Source organism: Oncorhynchus nerka, linkage group LG11, assembly GCF_034236695.1.
Source record: "Oncorhynchus nerka isolate Pitt River linkage group LG11, Oner_Uvic_2.0, whole genome shotgun sequence".
Classification (NCBI taxonomy): domain Eukaryota; kingdom Metazoa; phylum Chordata; class Actinopteri; order Salmoniformes; family Salmonidae; genus Oncorhynchus; species Oncorhynchus nerka.
Window position 1 is genome coordinate 63699408 of NC_088406.1, and position 26781 is coordinate 63726188.

Consider the following 26781-nt stretch of genomic DNA (forward strand, 5'->3'; position numbering starts at 1 on the left):
AGCAAGTGTGCACTTCTCCAGTCAGGCTTTATTACATCACCCTGTGATGCTGTTATACTCAGTGCCCTGACCAAGATCCATAAGAGAATGAATGAGCTTAAAAAGATGGGGAACTACAACAAATGGAGGGAAGATGAATGGAAAGACAGTGAAAGAACAATACAATGGACATTCAACTCAAGACAGGTCCAGTAAACTAGTTGTACAACACCTGACAATGGTTTGATGCTGATATTTTTCTTTTTACAACTATTGTGGTGTCTTCACAGCAGTGTAACTGGATCAAATGTATTGTACAACGTGTGTGTACAGGGCCAGGGAGTAGGAGAAAAGTAATGAAACTAGTTACAGTTGACTTACAATTAATGGAGGACAATCCAGTTCTAGGAGAAACAGTCATGTTCTATTTTACAGAAACAAATGGGAGTTCTCTCTGACCTTAAATACAAATCACCATACTTAGATCTAACTAATCAATATTATTAATAGCACTAATTATTACTTATATATATACACAAATATTAGCAATGTTCTGTGTCGGTTTTTTCCTCGGTCTCAAAAACATTTTGTAAGTACACTTGAAAATAAAATGTGATTTATCTTATTTTTGGACCTCACACTCAAGCTCACATTCTGTACTAGTGCACACACACTTCAACTAGAGTAGATTACGAGTAATCTACTGATGCATCCCTATTCATTTATAGTGCACTACTTTTGACCAGGGCCTGGTCAAAAGAAGTGCCCTTTATAGGGAATAGGGTGCCATTTTGGACATTAAATTACTAGGCCACTATTCCAATATGTTATGGTTGAGTCTGCTTCATACACTAACCCTAATAAAAAAAAATAAGGCTACGCTAGATTGTTTTGCTGTTGAAGAGGTGGAAGTCATCTTTGGGATGTAGGACGTAGGAACTGTTTTAAATAGTATTTTATGACGATACATCCTTCATTTAGCCGATTCCGCTGCTTCGAGAGGGATAACAGGCTCCAAGCCCAAATAGCCACAGCAGAGGAGCTAATGTGATGTCACTGGGTTCACACACGTGGGCTCCTGCATTTGTTGCTCACCCCCTTTCTCTCTCAAAAAAAAAAACACCTCTCAAACAGCATTTGTGAAGCTTTGAAAATCTGGCAGCCTCAAAGCAGACATAAGCACCAACCCATTGCTATTATAACCCCCCTCTTCACACACACAGACATATACTCTCACACAAACTGTTCATGTCCATTTGCATTTAGTCCATATCCTTTGGAAGAGGAGCAAGGTAGAGTTAGTGTTTGATATTGTTAAATCGCTAGAATCTATCTGCCCCCAGTCTTTTCCACAGACTAACATAGCAAGAGATGGAGTGGGTGAGAAAGAGAGCAGCAAAGGAAGAAACAGAAGACACAGAGGTCTAGCCAGTGGCAGTGGCTCTAAAGGGAGATATCTAATCATTGTAGTGAAGATGAAGCTTCAGGGGTGACATTTTCCCTAGCTACAGATCTAGGATCAGCTCGGCCCCCCCAATCCTGACCTTAAACATTAGCCAGGGAAATGCAAAACTGACCCCAGATCAGCATCTAGGGGCAACTTGACCCTACACGGAAGATGAAGGCAGGTCTTTCCCCCTGCCTGGTTGCATTGTCATACAGGATCACACCGTCCCCACAGAGAGTGATAGGGGAGAGGTAAGGGGCATTACAACCCAAAATCTATCCTGAAAGAGGGAGGGTTGGGGTTAAACAGGGTCGATACCCAGTTTGTCCCTTCTTCAATTGGGGGAAAAAGGGTGGCTTGTTCCAAATGCCTGGGTTAGTACAATTCGCTGATCGGGGGGGCTCAATATATATCTGGGCACATGTCCCAGTTGCCGTGGTCCTTCGCCTCCCAGTAGCCCCCCTTGTAGACGTGCATGGACTCTCCCGTGATGACGTCCTCAGTCCGCTCGAACCACATCGCCTCATAGTTGTCCTGGTGGACGCCTGACGAAAATAACAAGAGAAAAAGAAAGACATTTAACCGATTGAAAGAATCATAGGATGTTGAGGACCAGCCATGGAAGCTTGGGAAAGGGACTTCTGCATCAAAAACAATTAAAAGGATGAGGTCAGGATGACAAGGACAACATTGCAGCAGTATGGTGGTGTCTAGCTACAATAGTTACCAGAGTTGTCATGTCTAGTGCTTACAAGACTTCACACATACGAACGCCGTAAGACTTTGGGAAGTAGTATTTCTCAACCTGCAACTACTAGAGCATCTAAGAGGAAGGAGACACAAACTATAGACAAATAACAGAGAAAGGAGAGAGAGAGCGAACAACACTGGTGTTACTTGCTTTTGACCGCAGCTCCATAATGACCTTCCATGTCATCAACTGGGGGAGGGGGGCAAGATGGAAAGATATGAGGTATGATATAAAAAAAAGGTGTGAGAATGAAATCATGGTGTGTGTGTATGTGTGTCCCGAACGGTGAATACTTGCTTTGATACTCTGAGAGGGGCGGACCACGTGAGGCTGCAAAAGGGAAGACTGTCAGATGAGTATGTGAGGGTGTGGATAGAAATAGACAGTGATATAGAGAGGAAGAGAGTAGAGGGCTACTTGCTTGGAGTGTGAGGTGGAGAATCGTCGGGGTCCGCTGAAGGGGGAGAGAGGAACATGAATAATTGACAGAAAGGAAAGAAATGAAAAGTGGGAAAAAAAAAAAAAAAGTATACCTACAACCTAACCAATTAAATCTATTTAATATACGATGATACTTACTGGTGTGGAAAATTAAAGCTAGCCTGCTTTTACTGCGCTACAGAGCGGTTTCCTACCACAGGACATTGCCGCATATCAAAAAATAGTTTTCTTCAAACATTCCACAGTTTAATACTAGATTTCAAAATGTGCATTTCACAGCACAAGAATAAGCCGTTTCTAGGCATAGCCTGGAAATCTGGGTCGTATTCACTAGACACCTTAGGTAGAAAAACATCCCGAAACAGGAAAGGGACTACCTGAACTTGTCAAATAAGAAACTTGTTTAAAGTTGCAAAACGTTTTGCTAGTGTGCACTAATGAACACGACCCTGGTATTGATTAACTAGCATATTTGCATCACAAGAAAGCTAGCTACCATTTGTCTACATATACACACTAAACGGAAAGTGCTAGAAGGATCACGTGTCAGAAGGAGAGGGAATAAGAGTGAAAGTGTGGAGAAAACGAGGGAATGCTATAAGGACATAGCGATGGAGGGAGGAAAGTTAGTGGTACTTGCTTTCGTCCGAAGCCTGGCTCGCTTCCGTACCAATCTCCACTGCATCGGCTGAACACAGCACAAACCAAGGATGGATGAATAAAGAAAGCGGAATATGATGAGGTGATGGATCATCAGAGGTATTAAAATACACCTACCTTGTGAAAAGTGGAACGGATTGGGTGTGTGTGTGAGAGAGTAAAGTGAAACAATAGGGGGAAGAGGAGGAGTACTTGCTTTTCAAAGGCGAGTCAGTGATGAAAGAGTCCTCAATGACAGCTTGGGGGACAGAGAGACAGACATGTGTGAAAGACAGACCGATAGATATATATATATACACACACACACACACACACACACACACACGAGGATAAAGGGACAGACAGGCAGACTATGAACACAGACAGCTCTGGGACGACACTCACTTGGTCTTTCCTCAAACCTGCCTCCATCTCTGTGTCCTCCCTCTCTAGCTACAATAGGAAGCCAAAGAGACCAGACTCCTCGTTCAACTTAACGGGGAGTACTTCCTTACTCACAAGCACTGGATCTTGGGCATGTCCCAATAATATCCTCAGCGGTACCGGAGCGCCAAGTCTAGGACCAAAAGGCTCCTCAACAGCTTCTACCCCCAAGCCATAAGACAGCTGAACAATTCATAAAATCGCTACCGGACTATTTACATTGACCCCTCCCTTTTGTACACTGCAGTGACTCGCTGTTTATTATCTACGCATAGTCATTTCACCCCTGCCTACATGTAAAAATGACCTCAACCAACCTGTACCCCTGCACACTGACTCGGTACCGGTAAACCCTGTACATAGCCTCGTTATTGTGTTACTTTTGATTATTATTTTTCAATTTAGTCTATTTGGTAAATATTTTCTTAACCTTTCTTGAACTGCACTGTTGGTTAAGGACTTGTAAGTAAGCATTTCACGTGAAGTGAAATGAAGTTTGATTTGAAGTATGCACTTGTTAAGTACTTCAAATATTGGATTGGTGAGGCATGGGTCAGTGGGTGTCTCCACCTTGTTTCTCATACCAGTCATTTCCTTTCAAATAAGTATAGGAAAGTCAAAAAGTGGACACTGGGAGGAAGGAGAGATTATTGGGATGTAGCCCTTCTTGCACCTCCTTCCCTCGCCCCCTCCCTCTTCCTTACCGTCCTCCGCTACCTCCACCCCTTCTGCCCCCTCCTCGGGCAGGTTGGCTGCACGCTGGGCCTCTCTCTCCCTCTCGCGGCGGACGCTCCTCTGCTTCTCCTCCAGCCGCTGCTTCTCGGCGTTGGCCTCGTCCCACCGGCCCGCCTCCATCAGCTGCTGGTCGGGCCGTCGCCGGCTGTCGGTGGGCGCCACGCCCTCCTCGGACTCGTTGAGCGTCAGCGCCAGCGACGAGAAGTAGTACATAGTCTCCGCTCCCTCGCTGCAGATGGGGGAAAGAGAGAGGATGGGAAATGAGGGGAGAGAGAATGGAGGAGGAAGTGGAAGGGACAGAGCAATGGGAGAGAGATGCCAAACACAGGTGAGATGATTGAAAAAGCCATGTTCTTTGACAGCACCTCATCAGCCCCCCCCCCCCCACACACACTCTACTCACGGTAGTGGGTTCTTCTTCCAGAGCTCCTTGGCTTTGAGAGTCTGGTAGACGGTCTTCTGTTTGCCCTCGGTTCCGTTCTCTCCCTTATTGCTCTGCATCACCCTGGAGAACTCCATCTTCTCATCCCACGTCCCTGACAGCACATAGTGGGCCTTACCCTCCTTGTCGGTCACCACACCAGTCACCTTCCTGGCCACGTCTCTGGAGAAGTAGCTGTACGGGCGAACTTGAGATGGCAGCAGTCGCCGGTCCGGTGGTTCACCACGTCTATCTCTCCCGACTGAGAAAACCAGAGAGAGCGAGAATGGAATTTTTTAAAAATGTGTCGTTCACCTAAATAAATCTTGAATGGTTTTTTTTTTATGCTTGGAATTGGTCTAAAATCTCCTAACGTCCATAGTAGGTGCTGCGTTGGTCTATGCCAAAAAATTGTGGCGTGATAATGTCACTATAACAGAAATAGCCATCATGTGTGAAATATTTCTTACCTGGTCGATCCACAATTTGCCCACAATGATGTTGTGTACTGTTGTAGTTACTTTCTTCCACGAGTAGTGATTGTTGCTCTTCTCAAACACACATTGGATAGAGCCTGTGGAAGACGATTACACCATAGATTACACCACATTTGCGTTGATGGAGACATTTGTCTGGCAGCCCTCACACACCGCCTTACCCAGAGGCATGATGGAGAGGTATTTTCCCCTGAACTTGCTGGCGAGGGAGATCTCCTGTCGGAGGGTCCAGCCTCTCTCTGAGATGGCATGATGAGCAGCTGCAGGCGGGTGGTGACTCACCTGGATGAAGGAGGATTGGTTAGGGCAATATTACAATTGAGTCACTTAGCACAGTGTTTTGCAAACCCGGTCCTGGGGAACCACAGGTTTCTTTTTAACTGTGCACTAAAACACCCAAATCCACTAATCAATGGCTTGATGATTAGCCAATTTATTGAGTGTGATATGGTTGTGCTGGGATAAAACAACATATTTAAACAATTTATCTAACTTAGTTTCATACATGTGGGAGTAAAGAGAGCTGTTGTTTCCCACAGCTGCCACTAGGGGGTGTTTTCCCTCTCAGTAATCCTCCAGAGAATTGAGTACCACAGTATGAATCATAAAACCCAGAAATGGTTCCAATCGTTTTTTTTTTTTTTTTTCACCATTAATTTTTCAATCTGGGATTTTAGAACTACTTAATATAAGGGTTGTGTTTCGTGTAGGCGTGACGTTTTGATAACCACACAAATCTCTCGGACACGGTAACTTCACCAATAACAAGCATAGCATTTGGGGAATCAATTGAGGCAAATCTATTGATAAAACTCACGGCTATCAAAACATCACGCCAAGGTAAGCCTACACAGTTAATAAATGTTTAAAAAATTCTGTAAAATTCACAATGTGAAAAATGAATGGCGGAAAAACCACTGGAACCATTTCCGCGGTTTTATGGGTATTACGTGGCGGACTATTGGAACGTGATACAGCAGAAGGGAACGTGTTACAGCACCACAGGTGATGGACAGCGCTGGATCTCCTGACAGTTTATAGAGGTACCACTACCCATAGATGCCCTCTCTGTAAACATACTGTAGGAATTGTAATGGGAAATTATTTTCCTGTATTTGATTTACTGTCGACATGGGACTGATATGTAATAAACATGACTGTATGTGCGGGGGGGGGGGGGGAAGCAGACAGATGCATTCCCTTGGGGAAGGGGAACAGGAGCCAACCATGTAACGTTGTATCTAATGAAGTTGTCGTCACTTGTTAAGTCTATAATTGTCTGTTGTAACCAAGTACTGATGTTCTACCTTTGACCTGTTAAAACTGACGGTATCAAATGTTATGGTTAATGTTTGACGCCAGGCTCGACTCGAGGACAGAGATAATGTAACTGTGTCACTGTAGCAGCTGTTGCTGGCACTTCCTGCAAGCATCTCGGGCTGGTGTTTACAGAACATTTAATGCTGTGGGATTCATATTTAAGGGCCTTCTCTGCTTTTGTTCTAGAGGGGTCTCCTTGTTGCAACTCGTAATAAACCGGATTGATATAATCAGATTGTTGTGATGTCAACTTGTGGTTAATTGAATGTGTATTGGTTTTAAACATACAACCACTGTAGATGCAAATCTTCTCTCCTACTCTCTCTCTGCCCCCTCCCGCACTTAGCCCCTCACTATTTTAATTTGTAGCCATCACCCCCCCCCCCTCTGTTTTTCCAATTCCCCTCTCTCCCAACCAGTCATTCCCCCCCACCTTTACCTGTTCACACAGTGAACGGTAGCCGCTCTCCCTCAGCCGGTCCAGTTCGTAGGTCTCCCCCAGTAGGGGGTTGAAGGGTTTCCCTGTACGGTGGACCGTAGTGGAGTAGGATGATACGGTGAAGGCAGCCACGTAGCACAGCTGCTCCAGAGAGCTCTGGCATTTAGCCGCCTTGTCCAGGAGCTCGTAGTACTCCAAGTCCTCGGATAGACGCTGCAGCATGGAGATGGGCTCGTTGAAGTTCACCTGAGATAAATGGGGAGAAAGGGGGGCGAGGACGAAAGGAAACTTAGAAATGGAAAGGGTTGAGGAAAAATGCGGGTAACTGCCAAAATAAAGGAAACACTGACAAAGTGTCTGGGACTCTATTGGAGGGATGCGACCCCATTGTTCCACAATTTGGTGGAAAATGCTGTCTCAGGCACCTCTCCAGAATTTCTCATAAATGTTCATTTGGGTAGAGATCTGGTGTCTGAGACACACACACTTTAAAACCCCATATGCTCCTTCGAGACCCCTCTTTCAAAGTCACAGACCTCTTTTTCTAGCCGTGGTAGCCAAAATACTTGGGAAACTGGCCATTTTTATACATGACCCTAAGCACGATGGGATGTTAATTGCTTAATATATTCAGGAACCATCCTGTGTGGAAGCACCTGCTTTCAATGTACTCTATTCCTCACTTACTCATGTAGTGTTTCCTTTATTTTGGCACTTACCTGTAGATCCCATTTCATTCCAGAAAGTTGTTCCCTCCCTTCTGCCCTTCTTCAATACAATGCACAGAGCTAAAAGCAATGGTTAGGGTGTGCTGCAATAGTCTATAGTCACACACGTGTGTTTCTTACAGGCATGGGGATCTTGGAGAGCTCTTTGCCAATGCAGTTCTTCATGATGCTCCAGAGGTTCAGCGAATAGTTGGGCTTGTCTGGGATTTTGGTCCGCCTCTTCCTCACTGGCTCCACCTCCAGGGACTGGGGCGACTCCGGATTGGACCCCAACGACTGCTCGTCACAAAGCTGTGGGTGGCCAATGAAGAGGGCAGAACACATACGTTTTATTTCAAGGGACATCCTATGCACTGTAAAGCAAGTAATTAAACAAATATTTCAAATTTCAAAACAGTGACAGACTCACCGATTGGTCATCGATTCCAGTCTCAGCACTGAGACCACTGATGTTACTTCCTGACCTTCTGAGTGGAGGAGAAAGAAACAGATAGAAAGAAAGAAGTGCATTTACCAATTACAGTTTTCCTTCTAAAAGCTCAGTTTATTCCTCATAAAATGACATTTGTAGAGAGAGAGAGAGAGAGAGAGAGAGAGAGAGAGAGCGAGAAAAGAAAACTGTAAAACATACATATACAACATTTTTTTAAAGAATAAAAAAAGTGTTTTAAAAAAAAGAGGTAGAGGCGTGCTGACCTATGATACTTGGGGTCGGCCGGTACAGTGATGAACCCTGCCGGGTCCTCCATAGCGTCAAAGAACTCGTTTTCATCATCCTCGTCGCTTGCGTCTCCCTTTGCTGAGCCCAAACCTGAGGGAGAAAATGAAATATTATGAATGACAGTGTGTTGTAGATTCACTGGTTGACTTAACTAGCAGGCTAACAGTCCGTTTGGAGTTAGGGGGGTTAAAGGTCAGGGGTCAAGGAGTTAATGTAACAGTTTGTTCGGGGTCAGAGGTGATGCCTTACTCTTGCTGTTCAGGGCAGGGTTGCTCTGGGAGAGGGGCAGTACGGTGGCCCCTCTGAAGGCCCTCTCCAGGTGGTTGTGCTGCTTGGCAAGCTGCTCCAATGTTTCCTCCAGCCTTATCCTCTGGTCCCGCTCCGAATGCAGGGCTTTCTGCCACCGCTTACTGTGGGCCTGGGCCAGCGCTAAGAAGTCTCTGCATGCCTGGGGAGAGAAATGTTAGGGAAACAAGAGGAATGTCAGGGAAATCTCAAAGAAACGCTTTAAGAACATTCATACAACACCACAAAGCCTTGTAAATGTTTGTGTGACACTCAAGAAACAGATGGCTCGTACTGTGGGCTTCAGCTAGACTGCACTATTAGACCTTCACTGTATTCTATGAACAATCGCTTCGTAAACCAGTTTCCTCTGCACACTGTAAAAAACAATAACACCAACAACAACACGTACGTTGATCATAGCGTTGGAGGTGATGCGGAACAATGTGGCTCTCTCCGTCACCTGCCGGAACTTGCCATCCGTGTCGCCTCCCAGACGCACCCCCTCCAGCTCTGACAGGGACCTAGGACAGGGGCACAGCCAAGGAGTCAGCCAGTCCCTTCAACGCATCCCCCTCAGCCCATCCCTTTTGTATGTAGTACATGTCATTTGTTTATTCACTCAGACTACTCTGCAAACAAGAAAAATATCTGGTCCATAAAAAAATCTTAGCCCTTACCTGGTCAACCAGTTACTATGTGCTTGTAAGGATAGAACCCAGCAATAGCTTTTTGCATCCATTGATGTGTTCTATGGATGTGAGCAAAGTTATCTTGCTCTATTAATATTGGTGTGTCTATACACGGGGGAATCAACCAGTTGTTGATTGTAAGGTTTGTGAGAGTGGTGGGTTGACCCCTGACCTTTGGAGGGCAGAGCCGTGCTTGGCGATGAGGTCGTTGCAGGTGCTCAGGTCTTCCACCTTGCTGCCCAGCGTGCGCAGTGTGGACTGTACCTCTGAGTTAGAGTTACGTGCCCCTCCGCCCTGTCCCGAGGTAGGGGGTGACGTCGGACACTCATCACCAGAGTCATCTGGAGAAGAAGAGGCGAAAGAGGAGAAGAATCTCAAATATATTTTGATTTGTTTAACACTTTTTTGGTTACTACATGATCCCATGTGTTATCTACAATGTAGAAAACAGTAAAAAAAAGAAAGAAAAACCCTGGAATGAGTAGGTGTCCAAACTTTTGACTGGTACTGTATATGAAGAACAAATATATAGATTATGTCAGAATGATAGCCCCACCCCCTCACTAATTGGGGGTTATACAGTAAATTGTAATTCTTGAGAATTAAAACATGTTCTCTCTCTCTCTCTCAAAGGAACACATGCAGTATACACTCCACTCAGACACCCTCCTTCCCTTACCCTCTCTCTGTACCCATTAAAGACTGTTCTACACAGACAAATCCCTCCCTCACCAGACTCGGCCTGATTACGGACAGCCTTGGCCTTGGCCAGCTCCAGGGCGGTGATCCAGCGCTGCCGCTCCACCTCAGAGCTGGCCTTCAGGTGGTAGGTCTGTGCCCCGCCGTTGGAGATGACAAAGTTGCACGAGTCCTCCACCGCGATGTTGGCCGTGGCCAGGTTGATGGTGCCCCGGCACGTGTGGCCCATCTCCGCCTGGGTCCTGGGGAGAAACAGAGCGAGAAAGTGGAGTGGATTAAACTAGGGTCAACTCCTGAAAAAGTCAACTCGGTAACCAGCTACAACTCCTGCTTGTACGGCTGGTCCGAAAACAACTTCTAGCCCCCTAACCTGGTTCGCTTCAGTGTTTACTCATCTGAAGGAACCATATAGGAAGCAATATGGCAGAAGCCTCTCTAAGCCTACTGGAAGCCAAGATAAAGACATCACTTTAACTACGCCTACCTGGTTTCTTTTCTTCTGCAAACTCCAGAAAGAGGGAAAGAGGCTAGAGAATATGTTCAGACTGAGGCAGCTTTAGGCTAGTTGGAGCAAGATTGAGTAACCTAATTTTGGACAACAATATTCTCTCTTCCACATTAATGTTTTATTGTACATTACATTTAGTAAAGGTCTCTAATTACAGCCAGTTTAACCAGGAACCATTATGATCACACAAGCAAAGAGGAGGGTGGACCCAATACTCAGAAGCGTGGCAATAAAAACCAGCTGACTGATAGACCAGTGTGGACTATTGGCTATTGTTGCCTAACTAATTTGTTCATATGGAACAAAGGAATCTGTCTAATACAGCTATGCTATCTCAGAGGCAATACAGCCTAGTGTTGAAAAAACATTTCATATTGCACCATCTGGTTTCACAATTTTGCATGATTGCAAAAACCTATGTACAAATGTCTCGCTAAATGCACTCTTGGCAAGTTCTTCGAGAGAAAACAACCTTACTTGGAAAAAGACTCAGAGATAGGAACATGAAGTGTGTGAATTGTTGGACGTGCTTATCACCTGACTCTAAATTGTTAGGCAAACAGTACTGTTAACACAACACACACACACAGCGTGCTTGGAGTGGGAGGTGAATGGTACACAGCTACATCACTAAACAAACACAACTCATATTACACAGCCCAGTGAAGACACGATGACTCCCCCACAGGGCTGAAAACACAATAAGTATTCGGACACACCCCTTTGTTGCAAGCAGAACAGAGACGAGTCATGGAATATTGTGACACCATTAAATGGCAAAGAGTTACACAGGGAATCCATAATGACCTCTAGCTTCAATTTCTTTATGATACCGTGCTCCATAGTCAAACCTCATGATAGGCATATAAAGGAGAGCAAGTTGTATTCATCTTGTAGGGCAGGAGAAATGGGAACGACACAGAGCAAATCACAGCTATAATATAACCGCTTAGTTAGTCCTCCTCGCTAACAAACTAGCTAGCACAGTTTCCTTCACTCCCACCTGCCAAACACTTTCCCTTGCCGTTGTTAACAGAATTGCTGGACAGCAGTGCCCAACAGGCAGGGGTGAAATACACTGTCTGCTGGTGTGCTAGCTAGCTACTTATCCCGCATGCTGTGCACCGGAGTCCTAGCTAGTTAACTAACCAGCTAGCTAGAACAGTGTCCTTCACTCCCGCTTCCCGAACACCGGCCCTCCCCTGCAGGAAAACAGTGCCCGACAGGCAGGGGTGAAGGAAAACGTCTACCATTGTCCTAGCTAGCTACTGACATTGTTGCCCCCCGCCTCTTCTTGTGTGGGGTTTATCAGCGTCCAATGTTATGGTGCATTACCGCAAACTACTGTACAGGAGCACCCTGCCTCCCACCTATGTACCGGAGTCCTAGCTTAATAATGGACCATTAGAAGTGTAAAGAGGGGTTCCGGCAGATGCAGGAATGCCCACAAGCAGGACCTCCCTGAATTGCGGGCAGCAAAGATGTCTGGTAACTGTTAGTCTCATCTGTTACAGCAGGTGCAAAGAGGTACTATGTCATGCAAGCCCATCTCGCTCCATTCTTACCTGTAGTAGGATAGTAAACCGTTGCTCAAGACGAACCATCGTCGCTGGTAGCCCTTGATGTAATTTGTCCATTTGAATAGCCATCCTTTGTATGTGTCTCCAGCCGGAGTCGGGGTGGGTGCCTTGGGCTCCGACATTATGACAGCCTGAGCCTTCACAGTGGGCTATTAGATTGGGGCCTAGGGACATGAAAAGCAGTAAGACAACCTGAAAATGGCAGTGGAAAATCTACAGGATAATTTACCAGCTAACTAATCCATACACACTTGGGATACGTAGAGGTCTACCACGTAAGATGTCAGTGTAAAAAGTCAGAACAGTTTCTACAATCAGCATAACCCAAAGGCAGGTAGACGGCGATATTGAGTCGTTTCGACATCGCCATCTACCGGCCTTTGGGCTCCAATCAGCAGTCAACACCCGATTCCCCATCAGTGACACTAGCCTATCTGTCAAATACCTCGCTTTGGTTAACAGTTTATATTGTGTAAATTGTTATAGTAAGTGATATCAGCAACTTAGCTAAAGCTGGATAAGTTGTTGGAGACCAACTGCTGCTAGTGATGTTAATTAACAAGACTTAGCTTGCTGGCTAGCCTACAAAACTCGGGCTAGATAAGATAGGCTAAGCAGGTAGTTAAGCTAGTTATAGTAGCTAGTTAACGTTAACGGCATAACCAGTCTTGTCGAGGGCAAGACGATAACAGCAATCACGTTACCATCCAAACGTCGGCATAAAGCTAGAGGGATACTAGCTAACGTTACTACTACACAATTTGCAATGACTGTACACTTTACACATTTAGCATTGTCAGTGCAAAATCAACACAAACTCGCTAGCGGCCTAACAACACAGCACAGCCTGGCGCTGAAGTGCAGCATCACACACCGGACTCACGACAATGACAGGCGGATCCACATCGACGCTAGCGACCGTCGACCGAGAGTCGATGCCTTGAGCAGCTAATCATCTCAAGTTTTGCAATAAAAATACACGTATATTATGCTCGTATAGATAGCTAATCAATGATCCACACAATCAACCAACCTTTATCAGTATGTCGAGGAAAAACTGACGCAATTTCCTTGGGCTTGACAACTTCAACATCCGACTATCAGACTGGACATTTATTTTTGCATTTAAAAAATGAGAGTAACATGGCAAACGTAGCTATCAAGCTACAACCTTTCCCAATCAAAGTTGTCTTCTCCTTAGCATTAAATGTCACGAACACAATTGATTTCAGTTTGTTTACTTTTTTTTATTTTATATATATATATATTTTTTACAAATATGTCTACCTACCTTGTATCGATGGGCAAGTTCGTTTTACGTGGGCGGGGTGTGCCCATTGTAAACCATTCCATTGGTCTATAATGAAATATCCACTCAACCGGGCACCGGTCCATGCAAAACGAACTAGCCCACTGGTACCACCTGTGTGCCGCCAGAGACGACAAAGTGCTTTCGCTTCAAAATGTAAACACATAAATAAGAGTCCTCGTTAGAAACCTTTGTCAAGGAAAATACTTACATTTCTCAACGCCGGTAGAACCTTCATATACAGCCATTGGGTGGAGCACTGTGGGTGGGGGTGTATTCCTTACGGAAACAATTTTACGGATTGCCATAACCCCAATCCGGATATTTTATTGGTGATGAAAAACATCTCACCCTGTATCTTGACCTGTCACACTTGTCTGTGCCATGGGTCCACAGTCTGTTAGCAGCGCCAGCTTCAGTTGACCCCGTAGTGTCCTGTTCTAGTTCTAGGCCCTACTGTATGTCTCATGCCCAGTTAGGCATCAAGTCTCCAGCAGTTTGTGGCCTTAGTAGTAGCTGGCTATGAGTCCCCTGACTTGTCAGGCCCTAGGCCTCCTGTCCTACTAGGGTCTCACCTGAATCTGCTCTACCCTGGGAGCCATCTCCAGCTGGTAAGGTACTGTGTCTGTTGGATTCTGCTGGAGCCATGCCAACTCTTGCACTTGGAGCCAAACCTCCCCCTTCCTCCCAGCTCAACACCTCATGAGTAAATGTCAGTTGGCCGAGCATTCAGAGGTCAAGACATCAGGTCCGGGAGAGAGAGAGCGAGGTGGGGGGAGAGTGGCAGGGTCGAAACAGCAGGTCCGGGACAAGGTCCCGGGCACGTCCAGTGAAAACAGGACACCGCTTACCAGCTGCCACTCAAGTATTATGTCCAGACTGGTCCCTTTGTTGCTCTGCCTACATGCCCTGCCATTGCCTGCACCTTTGGTTATAGCCCATTTATTGTTAAGACATCCATGGAAGGGCAGAGAGGCTGAACATCAAAGGGTGTAAACACATAAATATGAGTCCTCGTTAGAAACCTTTGTCAAGGAAAATACTCTTATATTTCTCAATTGTTGCACACCAGCAGAAGCAGAAACTATTTGGGGTATCTCAGATTGTTCTGGCAATTCTCACATAGAAACTTCATTGAGAGAAAGGATGTTTGACAGGCATTATACATTTGTATCACCATTTTTTTATTTTTTTTTTAAATCATGATGAAAGTATACATTTTTGGGCTATTTGTAGACCAATAAAATTAATGTGAAAATCTTTCAGAATCTGTACATATTCCATATGTTAGAACACACTATAAAGAGTATAATGATGACACCAAGATGTTGTCTGTATCATGTACGGTTCACGGATCATAAGGTCTTATAGGGGGGCATGTACACTGTAGGTCTAAAAGGGGCCAAAAATTCCCCCTTTTTTTTCAAGTTTCTAAATGAGAATTGTCAGAAATATCTGATACACAAAATACTTCCCGCTACCGCTGGCATTTTATCGCCCCAAAGGGATGAGGGTGAATTCCACCTTTAGTTAGTGTGTATTTTTGTTGTGTTGAGAAGAGGACCACTCTGTAAGAGACAACTCTCCATAAAGGTACAAAGACAGAAATGTGTGTATCCTCTTTCTCTTGGACCAGAAAAAAATACACGTTTTGCTGTATGAGCATTTCAACTCCTACTTTTTGACAAGCAAACTCACTCTCTCATTCTCGCTCTCCCTCTTTTCACCTTTTCCTCCTTTCCTTCCCTCCTTTCCAGGGTTAATCATAACTCTGTAGACCCTGGCCCAGACACGGCCTTCATCTCCTTTACTTGTTCTCCCACAACTACCGTGAACAAAAGTATAAATGCAACATGTAAAGTGTTGGTCCCATGTTTCATGAGCTGAAATAAAACAACACAGAAATGTTCCAATACGCACAAAAAGCTTATTGCTCAAAAATGATGTGCACAAATTTGTTAACATCCCTGTTAGTGAGCATTTCTCACTTGCCAAGATAATCAATCCATCTGACAGGTGTGGCATATCAAGAAGCTGACGAAACAGCATGATCATTACACAGGTGCACCTTGTGCTGGGGACAATAAAAGTGGTGACAGTGGGGTTATGGTATGGACAGGCATAAAGTACGGACAACAAACACAATTGCATTTTATCGATGGAAATTTGAATGCACAGAGATACCTTGACGAGATCCTGTCGTGCCACTCATTCGCCGCCATCACCTTATGTTTCAGCATGATAATGCATGGCCCCATGTCACAAAGATCTATACATAATTCCTGGAAGTTGAAAATATCCCAGTTCTTCCAGGGCCTGCATACTCACCAGACATTTCACAATTTCAGCATGTTTGGGATGCTCCGAATCCCGCCAATATACAGCAACTTCACACAGCCATTGAAGAGGAGTGGGACAACATTTCAAAAGCCACAATCAACAGCCTGATCAACTCTATGCGAAAGGGATGTGTCGCTCTGCATGAGGCAAATGGTGGTCACACCAGAAACCTTACTTTTAAGGTGTCTGTGACCAATTCCCAGTCATGTGAAATTCATAGATTAGTGTCTCATTTATTTATTTCAATTGACTGATTTCCTTCTATGAACTGTAACTCAGTAAAATCTTTGAAATTGTTGCGTGTTGCATTTATATTTTTCTTCAGTAATACATCAAATTCACTGAACACTGAAATGGTGACGCCGCAAAACCTCAAAAGGCGTTTGGCTTCCACCGCTTCTTCAATAACATAGAGGACGGTGATGTCTAAGGTTGCTAACTGCTCCCAGACCAGGATTTTCCGTACTAAGAGGTGGGCAATTTGAAGGAACTAGGGTCTGAGAACCGCAGACATAATTGTTTGTTACATTTTTTGTTTAAAAAATGTGTTAACTATAATTGTTTTTAAATTGTGTGTGTGAGACATACTGTCCGGTTTATGGTCTGTGTGTGTCGCTTCAAGAGAGAGTGCTTAGCTTTAGAGCTTGAGATTCACTGTAGGGCTGCTATTGAACTCAACCTGAGAATACTTCATTCTTTATTTTCAGAAACATTTTCAGTGCAAACAAGAACACAGACCCTGGCCTCCTGTCTGGCAAAGACCCCCTCCACAGCTGTCAGAAAAGGAGTTCATCTTGGGACTTCACGGGAACATTAATCAAAGCAGATATACCTCTTGAGAAGAGGCCCAAGTTCTACACATTTCTGAAGAAACACTGCAAGCAGGGAGGTTCTATCCCAGCGCCATCCCGTCTGCGCACAGAGTACCTTCCAGAGCTCTATCCACAATATCCAGCCCAGGTGGTAGGGGCAAGAAAGGACAATAAGGACTATGTCCATGCCATCCCTGCTCTGAGCCAGGTATCTGCAAAGGAGTAGCACAGACACGAGTGCAGTGGGCAGCTAGGCAGGACAGGATGCTCGCCTTAGCTCACATTGTGGCGATACATCTGTTTCTCCCCACTACCTCAGTGCATGTAGAGAGACTTTTCTTAAATTATCAGATGCTACTTAGTCAGCGTAGAAGGAGCCTCACATATAATCTTTTAAAGATGTTGATGGCAAAGGACAAAGCATTGAGCACTAAAAAGCATGTCAGTCACACACCTACCAACTCTCCCACTCTTTCTGTGTTTTGGTTTGAAGCAATTTGATAATAGTTATATGGTGAATGGAATGACGAGACAAAATTGTCAATCTAATCTATTTGGTGTTTATGTATTTATTGATGGATTCATCAATGTATTATTTGTATTTATGTACCTTTGCACTTTGTTGATGACGCTCTATTTCTTATCATATTTCTTATATTTTTCCATAAGGAAACGTTTACAATAAAAGGATCATATAAAGATTGTGTCTGTGTCAAGGTTATTTTTAATTGAGCTTTAGTAGAAGGATAACCACAGGTTCATGGTCCTCTAATACACAAACTTAAGCATTTATTTACATAAAATCCTGTTCCCAATGTTATTAAATAATGTTAGTACTTTCTCCCCAGGCCAAGGTCATAAAAACAGGCATCGGTACACTTAATTTCTTTTGAGCCTAATATCTGATGGTCAAATTCAAAATCTTGAACTTATTTTTTTCTTCTTAAAAATGGTTCATGTTGTGAGAAATTTTGATAAAGGGTCTTGTTTTCAGACCTTTCACTTCCTGCCACAGTTAATGTTTTTTTTGTCTTTCCCCAACCATTTCACCTGCAACAGTTGTGTGTGTTTGTGAATTCAGGATTGGCTACTAATGGCAAAGTTAATGGAGTACAAGTGTTCTGATGGGAGTGGGAGGGAAGCAGCTGTCATTTGTCTGTAATGGTTTATGGGGATAATTTAATCATACTCCATACAACCCTCAGCTGCAGAGATAATGCTACTCCACAGCACCATGAGGCGACAAATTAACAGTGATACGTTTTGTGGTTATTTCAAGTGAATAGAGATACCGTGGATTGCTTGCAGATTCCATCTCTAGACTCTAAGGTCTCGAGTTTCCATCATTGTTATTAAAGGCCTAGTGCGATCAAAACGGTGATTTGCCTGTGTTGTATATATCGCCACACTATGAGGTTGGAATAATAAATAAAAATAGTGATATTGCCCTTTTAGTGTAAAAGCTGTTTGAAAACATCGGCTGAAATTTCAGCCTGTGTTGGTGGGATGAAGTCTTGGCCTGCCTGGTGACATCACTAGTTAATAGACCAATAAGAAAGATATTTCTAAACCTTTCTGCTAACAGTTTGTTTTCAGTTTTCCCCTCCCCACTCACATCACCCCCACACAGTCTTAGCCTGAGAAATTGGTCTTTGCTAAGCTATTTTTGTTCATCTTTGACCATTTTAAATGAAAACAACAAGAGTAAGGTACTTAATTGTTACGCAGAAATTATTTGATATTGAGATCAAAACGGCTACATTGGGCCTTTAAATCTAGACTGGAGAACATAATAGAACAGTGGTACTAATGTCATTCCTGGGGGACCCACAGGGAGTGCACATTTTTGTTTTATTGGAGCACTATTATACATGTTCATAATAAAATGCTTTATTAGTTCATTAGTAGTTAAAAAAAAATATTTTTTACAAAATGTTGAACGTATCAATAACATCAGTCTCACCATTCTCTCAATCACCTTAAGAGACCGGGAAACTCCTGTTTCTAACAACGTGAAAACATCCACACCATACTTTGAACAACAGACTGTACGTGTACTGTTTCATCATTATTCAAATAAAAGCAGACATGATTTACATAGAACATTTTACAAAATTAAATGGAATCACATATCAATGTATTTGAAACCTACAAGATGAATGATCCAGAGTTGATTTGCTTTCTTAACAGTCTTGTCCATATCCTGCTTCTTATTCTCATATCCTGACAGAAGATCTTGGTGTTTTAATTGTCTTTCTTCTTTCCACTATCTTCCTGTTTTCTTTCTTTGTGGATGAACAGCATATGCCTGTTGAGATTAACCTTGTAATTGAAGCTTTTTCCACATTCTCCACATTTAAATGGTTTCTCTTCCATGTGAATCATTATATGTTTGGTTAAGTCACTCTTTTGCTTGAAGCTTTTCCCACAGTCACCACAGGTAAATGGTTTCTCTTCCGTGTGAGTCAGTAAATGAGAAGTTAGGTTCCTCTTCCTGTTGAAGCTTTTCCCACAGTCACCACAGCTAAATGGTTTTTCTCCTGTATGATTCTGGATATGATCAATGAGGGTCTCCTTGCGATTGAAGCCTTTCCCACAGTACCCACAATGAAATGGTTTTTCTCCTGTGTGAATCATTTTGTGTCTGTTCAGGGTCTGCCTGCGAGTGAAACTTTTCCCGCAGTCACCACAACAAAATGGTTTCTCCCCTTTCGTCTTTCCATTTTCGCACTGTGTTCCTTCTTTGTGGACAAGCAGTATATGCCTGTTAAGAGTAAGCTTGCGATTGAAACTTTTTCCACAGTCACCACAGTTAAATGGTTTCTCTCCCGTGTGAATCACTATATGTTTGGTTAGTTCTCCCTTCAGCTGAAATCGGTTCCCACAGTCTCCACAGCTAAATGGTTTCGCCTCTGAATGAATCCTCGAGTGCATCTTCAGTCGGCCAACCTGAGTGAAGCATTTGCCACAGTCAAGGCAGCAATGAGGTTTTTTAGACGTGGTGCTGATTTTTGTATGTTTCCTCAATGGTGTGCTGCTGTCAAGTCCTAATGGGTCGCTGCTTATGGCTGAGCTGTGGCTGGAGGTATTACCTTCATTATCTAGAGGGTTACACAAACTGTCAAGACCCTTTATGTGAGCCACAGTGCCAAAAGGGTCGTGATCCAACAGTTTAAAGTCACTACCTCTGTCCTCCACGGTCTGGGGAAGATCACATTCACTTTTCACACAAGGAGGAGTGAATATGAACTCTATGGTGTCCGTCTCCAGGCCTTGAAGCTGTCCTACCTGACTGGTCCAGATTTCCTCCTGTTCTTCTTTAATCTGTGTGAGCGCTGGTTTCTCCTGACTCAAACTGGGGCTCCACTCCTGCTCACAGTGCTGCTGCTCAGGGGTTTCTTCCTCTTTTATCTCTGTTGTGATCCGCAGAAGTCTCCGTAGCCGGTCATTCTCCTCTTTAGATCGGGAAATTTCCTCCTGGTACTTGGCTACCACTTTCTCTACAACGTCAAAAATCTCCACAGCAGCCACTGTTAAACGTTCATTAACAAATGCACTCAAAGACTGGAGTTTAGCCATTTTCAGAAGACTGCGAATTCGGTATTAAGTTTCGTGTCTTTCTTGGCCGACACAATGACTGTTCGATATCAAAACAAACTCGCTTCCAAATCGATTTCCGTGTTTTCTTCTTCTTTTATTCTTTCAGTGGGTGCCGAGTCCAAAAAAGGAAAATAGCGCCACCAGCTGGATGGAGTTCTGAGCTGCAATAGGTGATATGGTGAGTGTGAACCAAGAACCGGATAGAGCCCCACGGTGTAAGTCTATAATACCCATGAAACCAAACGATCAAACAGTGAAATGGTTCTAATCGTTTTACATCATTCATTTTTCACATAGGGAATTTTAGAAACACTTCAAATCAGGGCTGTGTTTTGTGTAGGCTTACCCTAGCATGACGTTTTGATAACCGTGTAAATCTCTCTCGGACAAGGATACTTTTAACAATATATTCGGCTTTATTTCGGCTCTGATTTGAAAAAACCCTAATTAACATCAAAGTAGACATTGTGCAAGACTACAAATCCCTGCAAGCTCCTGCACATCATCTGTAGCTGACATCTTTGCTAACAGCTATTGTGTCAGTTGAAAACTTGCACAAGACATTTCACAGAATATTCCATTTAAAGAAATATTGCCAATTTATTCATCACTAAATTTAGCTAACATTAGATAGTTAATCCAGAGATTCTTACCTTTGCCTCAATTTGTCAGTCTCGTCCATATCATCATGGCATTTGTAGTTCTTTATGATAGCGCATTTGCAGCTAATTCGCATGACATTTTTAAGGTGTAAATACAAGTGAATATATTGATAAAAGTCACCTTGTCCTAGGGAGATTTACACAGTTATCAAAACGTCACACCAGGGTAAACCGACACGAAACACAGTCCTTATTTTGTGTTTCTAAAATCCACTATGGGAAAAATGTATGTTGGAAAAACTATTTAATTGTTTGACTGCTTGGTTTTATGAGTACAATGACTCATACTGTACTCTATGGGGCAGTGGTCACCAACCGGTCGATTGCAATCAACTGGTTGATCTCCAAGGCATTCTTAGTCGATCTCCAAACCATTCTGTAAAAAACAACAACAATAAAGCCTTGCGTTCCAATTTGTATTTATTAGTCTCACTCTGTTGGCTGTAGGTGCACCCGATTCAGCTGCCCTGTGCGCCGGGTAGGAAAAGTGTTTCCATTTCATGTGTCTGAAGGTACAAACTCTGCCTTCCCGGCAGGTCCGGAGAGCAAATCAAATGCACTATAGGCCTATCACTGGCCAATCGGACAGCTGAGATGACCATGTCTGCAGTAACATAGCAGGCGTAAAAGAAATCTAAAGCAAAGTTGATACTGTGAGATATCAAAACGTATAAAACCATGACTAGATAGAGACTGTCAACGAATACAGCAGAGAGCTGCTGTTTCTATGAGTGAGTTCATGTTTGTACTCAGCACCGTCAACACGTTTTATTCAACCCTCACGCTACAACCAGCACTGCAGCTGTAAGGAATGAGTAGGACAGTGTGTAATAAGTATAATAGCTTGGTGTTATTAGTGGCTTGTGTCTTTATGTCGAGCCAATAGTTCACTTTTTATGTTTATATGAGTAACGACATGAATTTGTGCATGAGGCAGAACGTCTCAGCAGGGGAAAAGGAGAGTGGAGGGATGTGGAGAGGCGGACCCTCAGATGCAGGCAAAATCAGCCCAGTAAAATAAAAAGCAAGTGATTTAAATGTATGCTCACTCAAGTGTGCCTCACAAGTAGTACAACAACTGATTTATTACCAGTGTGATCATGTAGCTTACCTCAATTTTTATATATATATATATATATATATTTATATATTTTTTTTTTAATGGTCCGAACAACAATATATTGGCACGGCAATTCAAGCTAAGCCAATATGCGGTGATATTGTATTGGGCCTATAGCCTACTGCACAAACCTCATTGCTACGGTACTGTTTTTGATAGGTTATGTTGCATAGGCTTACATTTTTTAAGTCATGTTAAAAAAAATAATAATCTGAGAGGTATATCTCAGCTTGTATTTTGACTCAGAAAGTGATCTTGACTCGGAAAAGGTTGGTGACCACTGGTATTGGGTGTGACCGTGTAAAATGTTTAACGGAATCAGTATAATAAAATATAATAAATCCTGTATACAGTAACAGTTCAGATGAATAATTCTTAGGCAGTGCAGTTGCAATTCAAATGCAAAATGATTGGGCATAACATTAACAGACTTGTAATAACAGACGATGCTACTGTATCATTCTGTAGATCAAACAAACCAGATGGGTTCAGAGGATAATTAACATCCTTTCGGAGAATTTACTGGGGTAATAATTGCTAGAGTTGATTTTGTTGTGATTATCTCTTTTAACCCAGAACTAAAGACGAATGTAATTGGTCAGCTGCTTGATTAAGTTCTGGGTCCATACGTGTTAAGAGAAGAGATGAGGAGATTCTAGAATGAGGAGCAGAACCAGAAAGAGGAGCTTCAACCTCTCTTTTTTGCAAGTTACGGGCTGAAATTTGAAAGATGCTAACACCCGCAAAATTGTGATTAATCCAAATAACCAGTGAGGACAAACCCAACCACGGGAACTGGTGTTGCTAGTTCTCCCACACATCTCATTCCTTCCCGACAGATTCTATGGTTCCAGTTTTGTTTACGTAGATCTGTCCACGAGAGATTAACCTTGTGATAGCACACAAGTGAAGCTGATGAAAAATGTTATAAACATGATTTTATTACATTATGAACGCAAAGATTACACATATTTGCCACAACACCATCATAAGGAGGAAAGGTAATCGATCTCGGCCTTTTCATCGTTATTTCTTTGTAAATCGGCAGATACCACGAGTCATAAAATGACCGGTGGATTGCTGGGAGATTCCTTTGGTCACAGCACCCTGGTTATGGTAAAGATATGCAAGGAGTGTGGATAGCTGGTACATGAGTGCACATTTTTGTTTTAGCCAAGCACTAGACCTCTTTATAATCAAGGACTTGATGATTGGTTATTTAGTTATTTTTGCCTGAAGTATACAATCTTTAATATAAAAATAACATCAATCACACCATTATCTCACCACCCTGATAGACATTCCAAAACAAAGAATAATTCTGGTTTCTTTAAAAAAATCTAACTTTATTTCAGGAATTATTTAAAAAATGTTATTTTTGATTACAAATCAATTCCCAGATATTATTAGATAAAAGCGTGGATATTTCAACAAACAGGGATATAAAATTTTAAAAAACAGAGCCACCCAACCCCCCGGGAAAGCAGACCCCCGACCCAAACCATCACCACCCCAACCCTCTGGGCACAACTGGCCCAGCATTGTCCAGGTTTGGCCAGGGTAGGCCGTCATTGTAAATAATAATTTGTTCTTAACTGACTTGCCTAGTTAAATAAAGGTTAAAAACATATTTTTTAAATGTAGTTCAAACCAGATTATTATTCAGTGTTCAGAGGAGAATTAACATCCCCTGAGAGAACTTATTGAGATAATAATAACTAGAGTTCAGAGGAGGCTGGTGGGAGGAAATATAGAAGGATGGGCTCAATGTAATGGCTGTAAAATAACCAATGGAATGGAGTCAAACATGTTGTTTCCATGTGTTTGATGTATTTGGTACCATTTCATTGATTCCATTCCAGCTATTACAATGACCCTGTCCTCCTTTAGCTCCTCCTACCAGCTTCCTCTACTAGAGTCGATTATCTTGCGATGGCATAAAAATCCCACTCAAGTGAATGCTAAAAAAACAAATTTAACACAATTTCATTCGATTGGGAACGCAAAGACTACACCAATTCACCACATCAGCATGAGGATTTTTAAAAAAAATCATATGCTCTGTTTCATGGTTATTTATTTGAAAATCAACAGAGATACTGTAGAAAAAAATAGGTTATAAGATCATACTCCCCTTGTCACGACTCCGACCGAAGGTGGCTCCCCTTCCCGTTCGGGTGGCGCTCGGCGGTCGTCGTAGCCGGCCTACTAGCTGCCACTGATTCTTTTCTCCCCCTCCTTATGTGTTTATTGAATACACCTGTTTTGAGTTGGTTGTAATTAGTGAGGCTTTATTAGTCAGCCGGCCCGCCTGGTTCTTTGTGCGGGATTGATTATTGTAGCCCTGGTGTTTGCATTAAATGTACGTGTTCGTGTATTTAGTGCTAGACTGTTTTCGTTCCCTGTGTCTGGGGCATTTGGTTTGAGCACCCGAAAGTGGGGTGACCGTGGTTCACCGCGTGTGCATTAAAGAAGCACTTTATTGAACTCTGCTTTCCTGCGCCTGATTTCACCCTCACGACACCCAGGACCTTACACCCCTGCCCTTTAGTGGTCAAAGTTAAAAAGTAATCACTGGAAAGTTGATTCAAAACTCTTCCGCGATGGACTCAGGTTGGGTACAAGTGACTCTCTTGAATGTCGAGTATACTCTTAATTTCGCCTACTAACGAATTGACATCTCCTCGACCACTCATCGGTTTCCAGGTCAAGGAGGAAAGCGGACGGAGGAAGAGGGTGGATAACGGACTGTTCTCTAGATGAGAAAAGGCCTTTGTGTCGACTCTCCACACTTGTCCCAGTGTCTAAGTGTGCACTTGCATACTCCCCATCATGGATTTCAAAGCATTGGGTTGGTGAAAGCATTGGCTGGTTGGAGTTTCCATCATTATCAAATCCATCAGGACTCTGGACTCTAGAGAACATAACAGAACAGTGTTCCTCAATACATTCCCGGGGGATCCCCAGGGAGTGCACATTTATGTTTTAAACCCAGCACTACAAAACTTTTTTCTAATCAGGAACTTGAAATCAATGATTGTTTATTTTTTCCCCCTGGAAATTACAAAATGTTTAATGTAGCAATAAGACCACTCTCACCGTTCTCTCAAAGCCCTGAGAGACACGCAAGCAACCAGGAATTCTTGTTTCAAATAACATGAAAGCATCAACATACTTTGAACAACTGCCGTGCGAGTTTTGTCACAGTGTAGAATTTTGTTTTCTCCAACAATACTCGGCACTGTTTGATCATTACATAAAATCAAACCTTATCTACATAGAACGTTGTACAAACGTAAACTAATCACACATATTTTTCCTGAAATCTACAAACATGAATGATCCATAGTTGCATTGGCCTTAAAAGAGTTGTCCATATCCTGCCTTTTCATGCCAACCTCCTGACAGAAGAACTCTGTCTTCATTTTCTTTCCTTCTTTTTTCCAATTCATCCTGTTTTCTTTATTTGTGGATGTTCAATATATGACTCTCCAGGTTCGATTTGTGTCTGGAAAATATCCCTCAGTCACCACAGCTAAATGGTTTCTCTCCAGTACTTGTATGTCTGCACATGCGTAAGGCTCCTCGAGTCAGAAGCTTTTCCCTCAGTCACCACAGCTAAATGGTTTCTCTCCTGTGTGAGTCAGTAAATGTTTGGTTATGTTCCTCTTCCTGTTGAAGCTTGTGGCCGTATGGAAAGAAATGAGGGAGCGGCGACACAACATCCATGTGGAGAACATGACCTCCCCCAGTAAAATCAATCTGCTCCGTGTGTGGGATCGAGCCAGAGATGATATGGTGGGGCTGAGATAATATTTGCTCTGACTGTGTGGTGTCTCTCTCTCTCTCTGTCTGAATCATATTGCCACCCACAACTTACTTATTTTCACCAGGTCACAATTTTTAGTCATGACTAAATCATTGAAACCAAGGCCAAACTCTAAACCAATTCTCTTCCTCTTTAGGACGGTCAATTTAAAAGGAGCCTTCCATTGGCTTTCGAATGACACGGGATGCGGAGAGAAGGCCATAAGTGTTCTCTCCACAGTAGACTTCTGAGGGTATTTGATGAAGAAATAAAGCATTTGTTAGTAATATGTTACAGTAAACAACTTTTCAACTTGATCTCTACATAAGCTTTTTAGTGTTTTTCAAAATGTTATTACGTGACATGTTCAAAGCAATTTTGTTAGCATTTTCAAATGATATAAACAGTGAATAAAACATTAAGAACACCTGCTTTTTCCATGACATAGACTGACCAGGTCAATCAGGTGAAATCCATGATCCATTATTGATAAATCAACTTCATTTAGTGTCAATTAATGGGTGGAGACAGGTTAAAGAAGGAATTTTAAGCCTTGAGACAATTGAGACATGGATTGTATACGTGTGCCATTCAGAGAGTGAATAGGCAAGACAAAATATTTAAGTGCCTTTGAACACGTTATGGAAGTAGGTGCCGTGTGTATCAAGAATGTCCTTTTGGTGGAGGACCATCAAGCCAACTCGACACAACTGTGGGAAGCATTGGAGTCAACATGGGCCAGTATCCCAGTGGAACACTTTCGACACCTTGTAGAGTCAATACCCCGACAAATTGAGGCTGTTC

At 43.0% G+C, this 26781-nt stretch overlaps 1 protein-coding gene across 1 annotated transcript; it reads right to left on the reverse strand.

Moving 5' to 3' along the window:
- Window positions 1-8: 8 nt before the first annotated feature.
- LOC115137313 (oxysterol-binding protein 1-like) lies at window positions 9-13724 on the reverse strand. The gene is given in 21 exon segments (XM_029673568.2): window positions 9-1971; window positions 2328-2366; window positions 2475-2507; window positions 2599-2631; window positions 3259-3306; window positions 3475-3516; window positions 4406-4665; window positions 4840-5062; window positions 5065-5119; window positions 5328-5431; window positions 5516-5636; window positions 7114-7359; window positions 7962-8132; window positions 8251-8308; window positions 8538-8652; window positions 8812-9010; window positions 9260-9371; window positions 9712-9880; window positions 10272-10480; window positions 12312-12490; window positions 13618-13724. Coding segments are annotated over 20 exon segments (2517 nt in total). The 5' UTR covers window positions 12449-12490; window positions 13618-13724; the 3' UTR covers window positions 9-1828.
- Between the last annotated feature and the right edge of the window lie 13057 nt (window positions 13725-26781).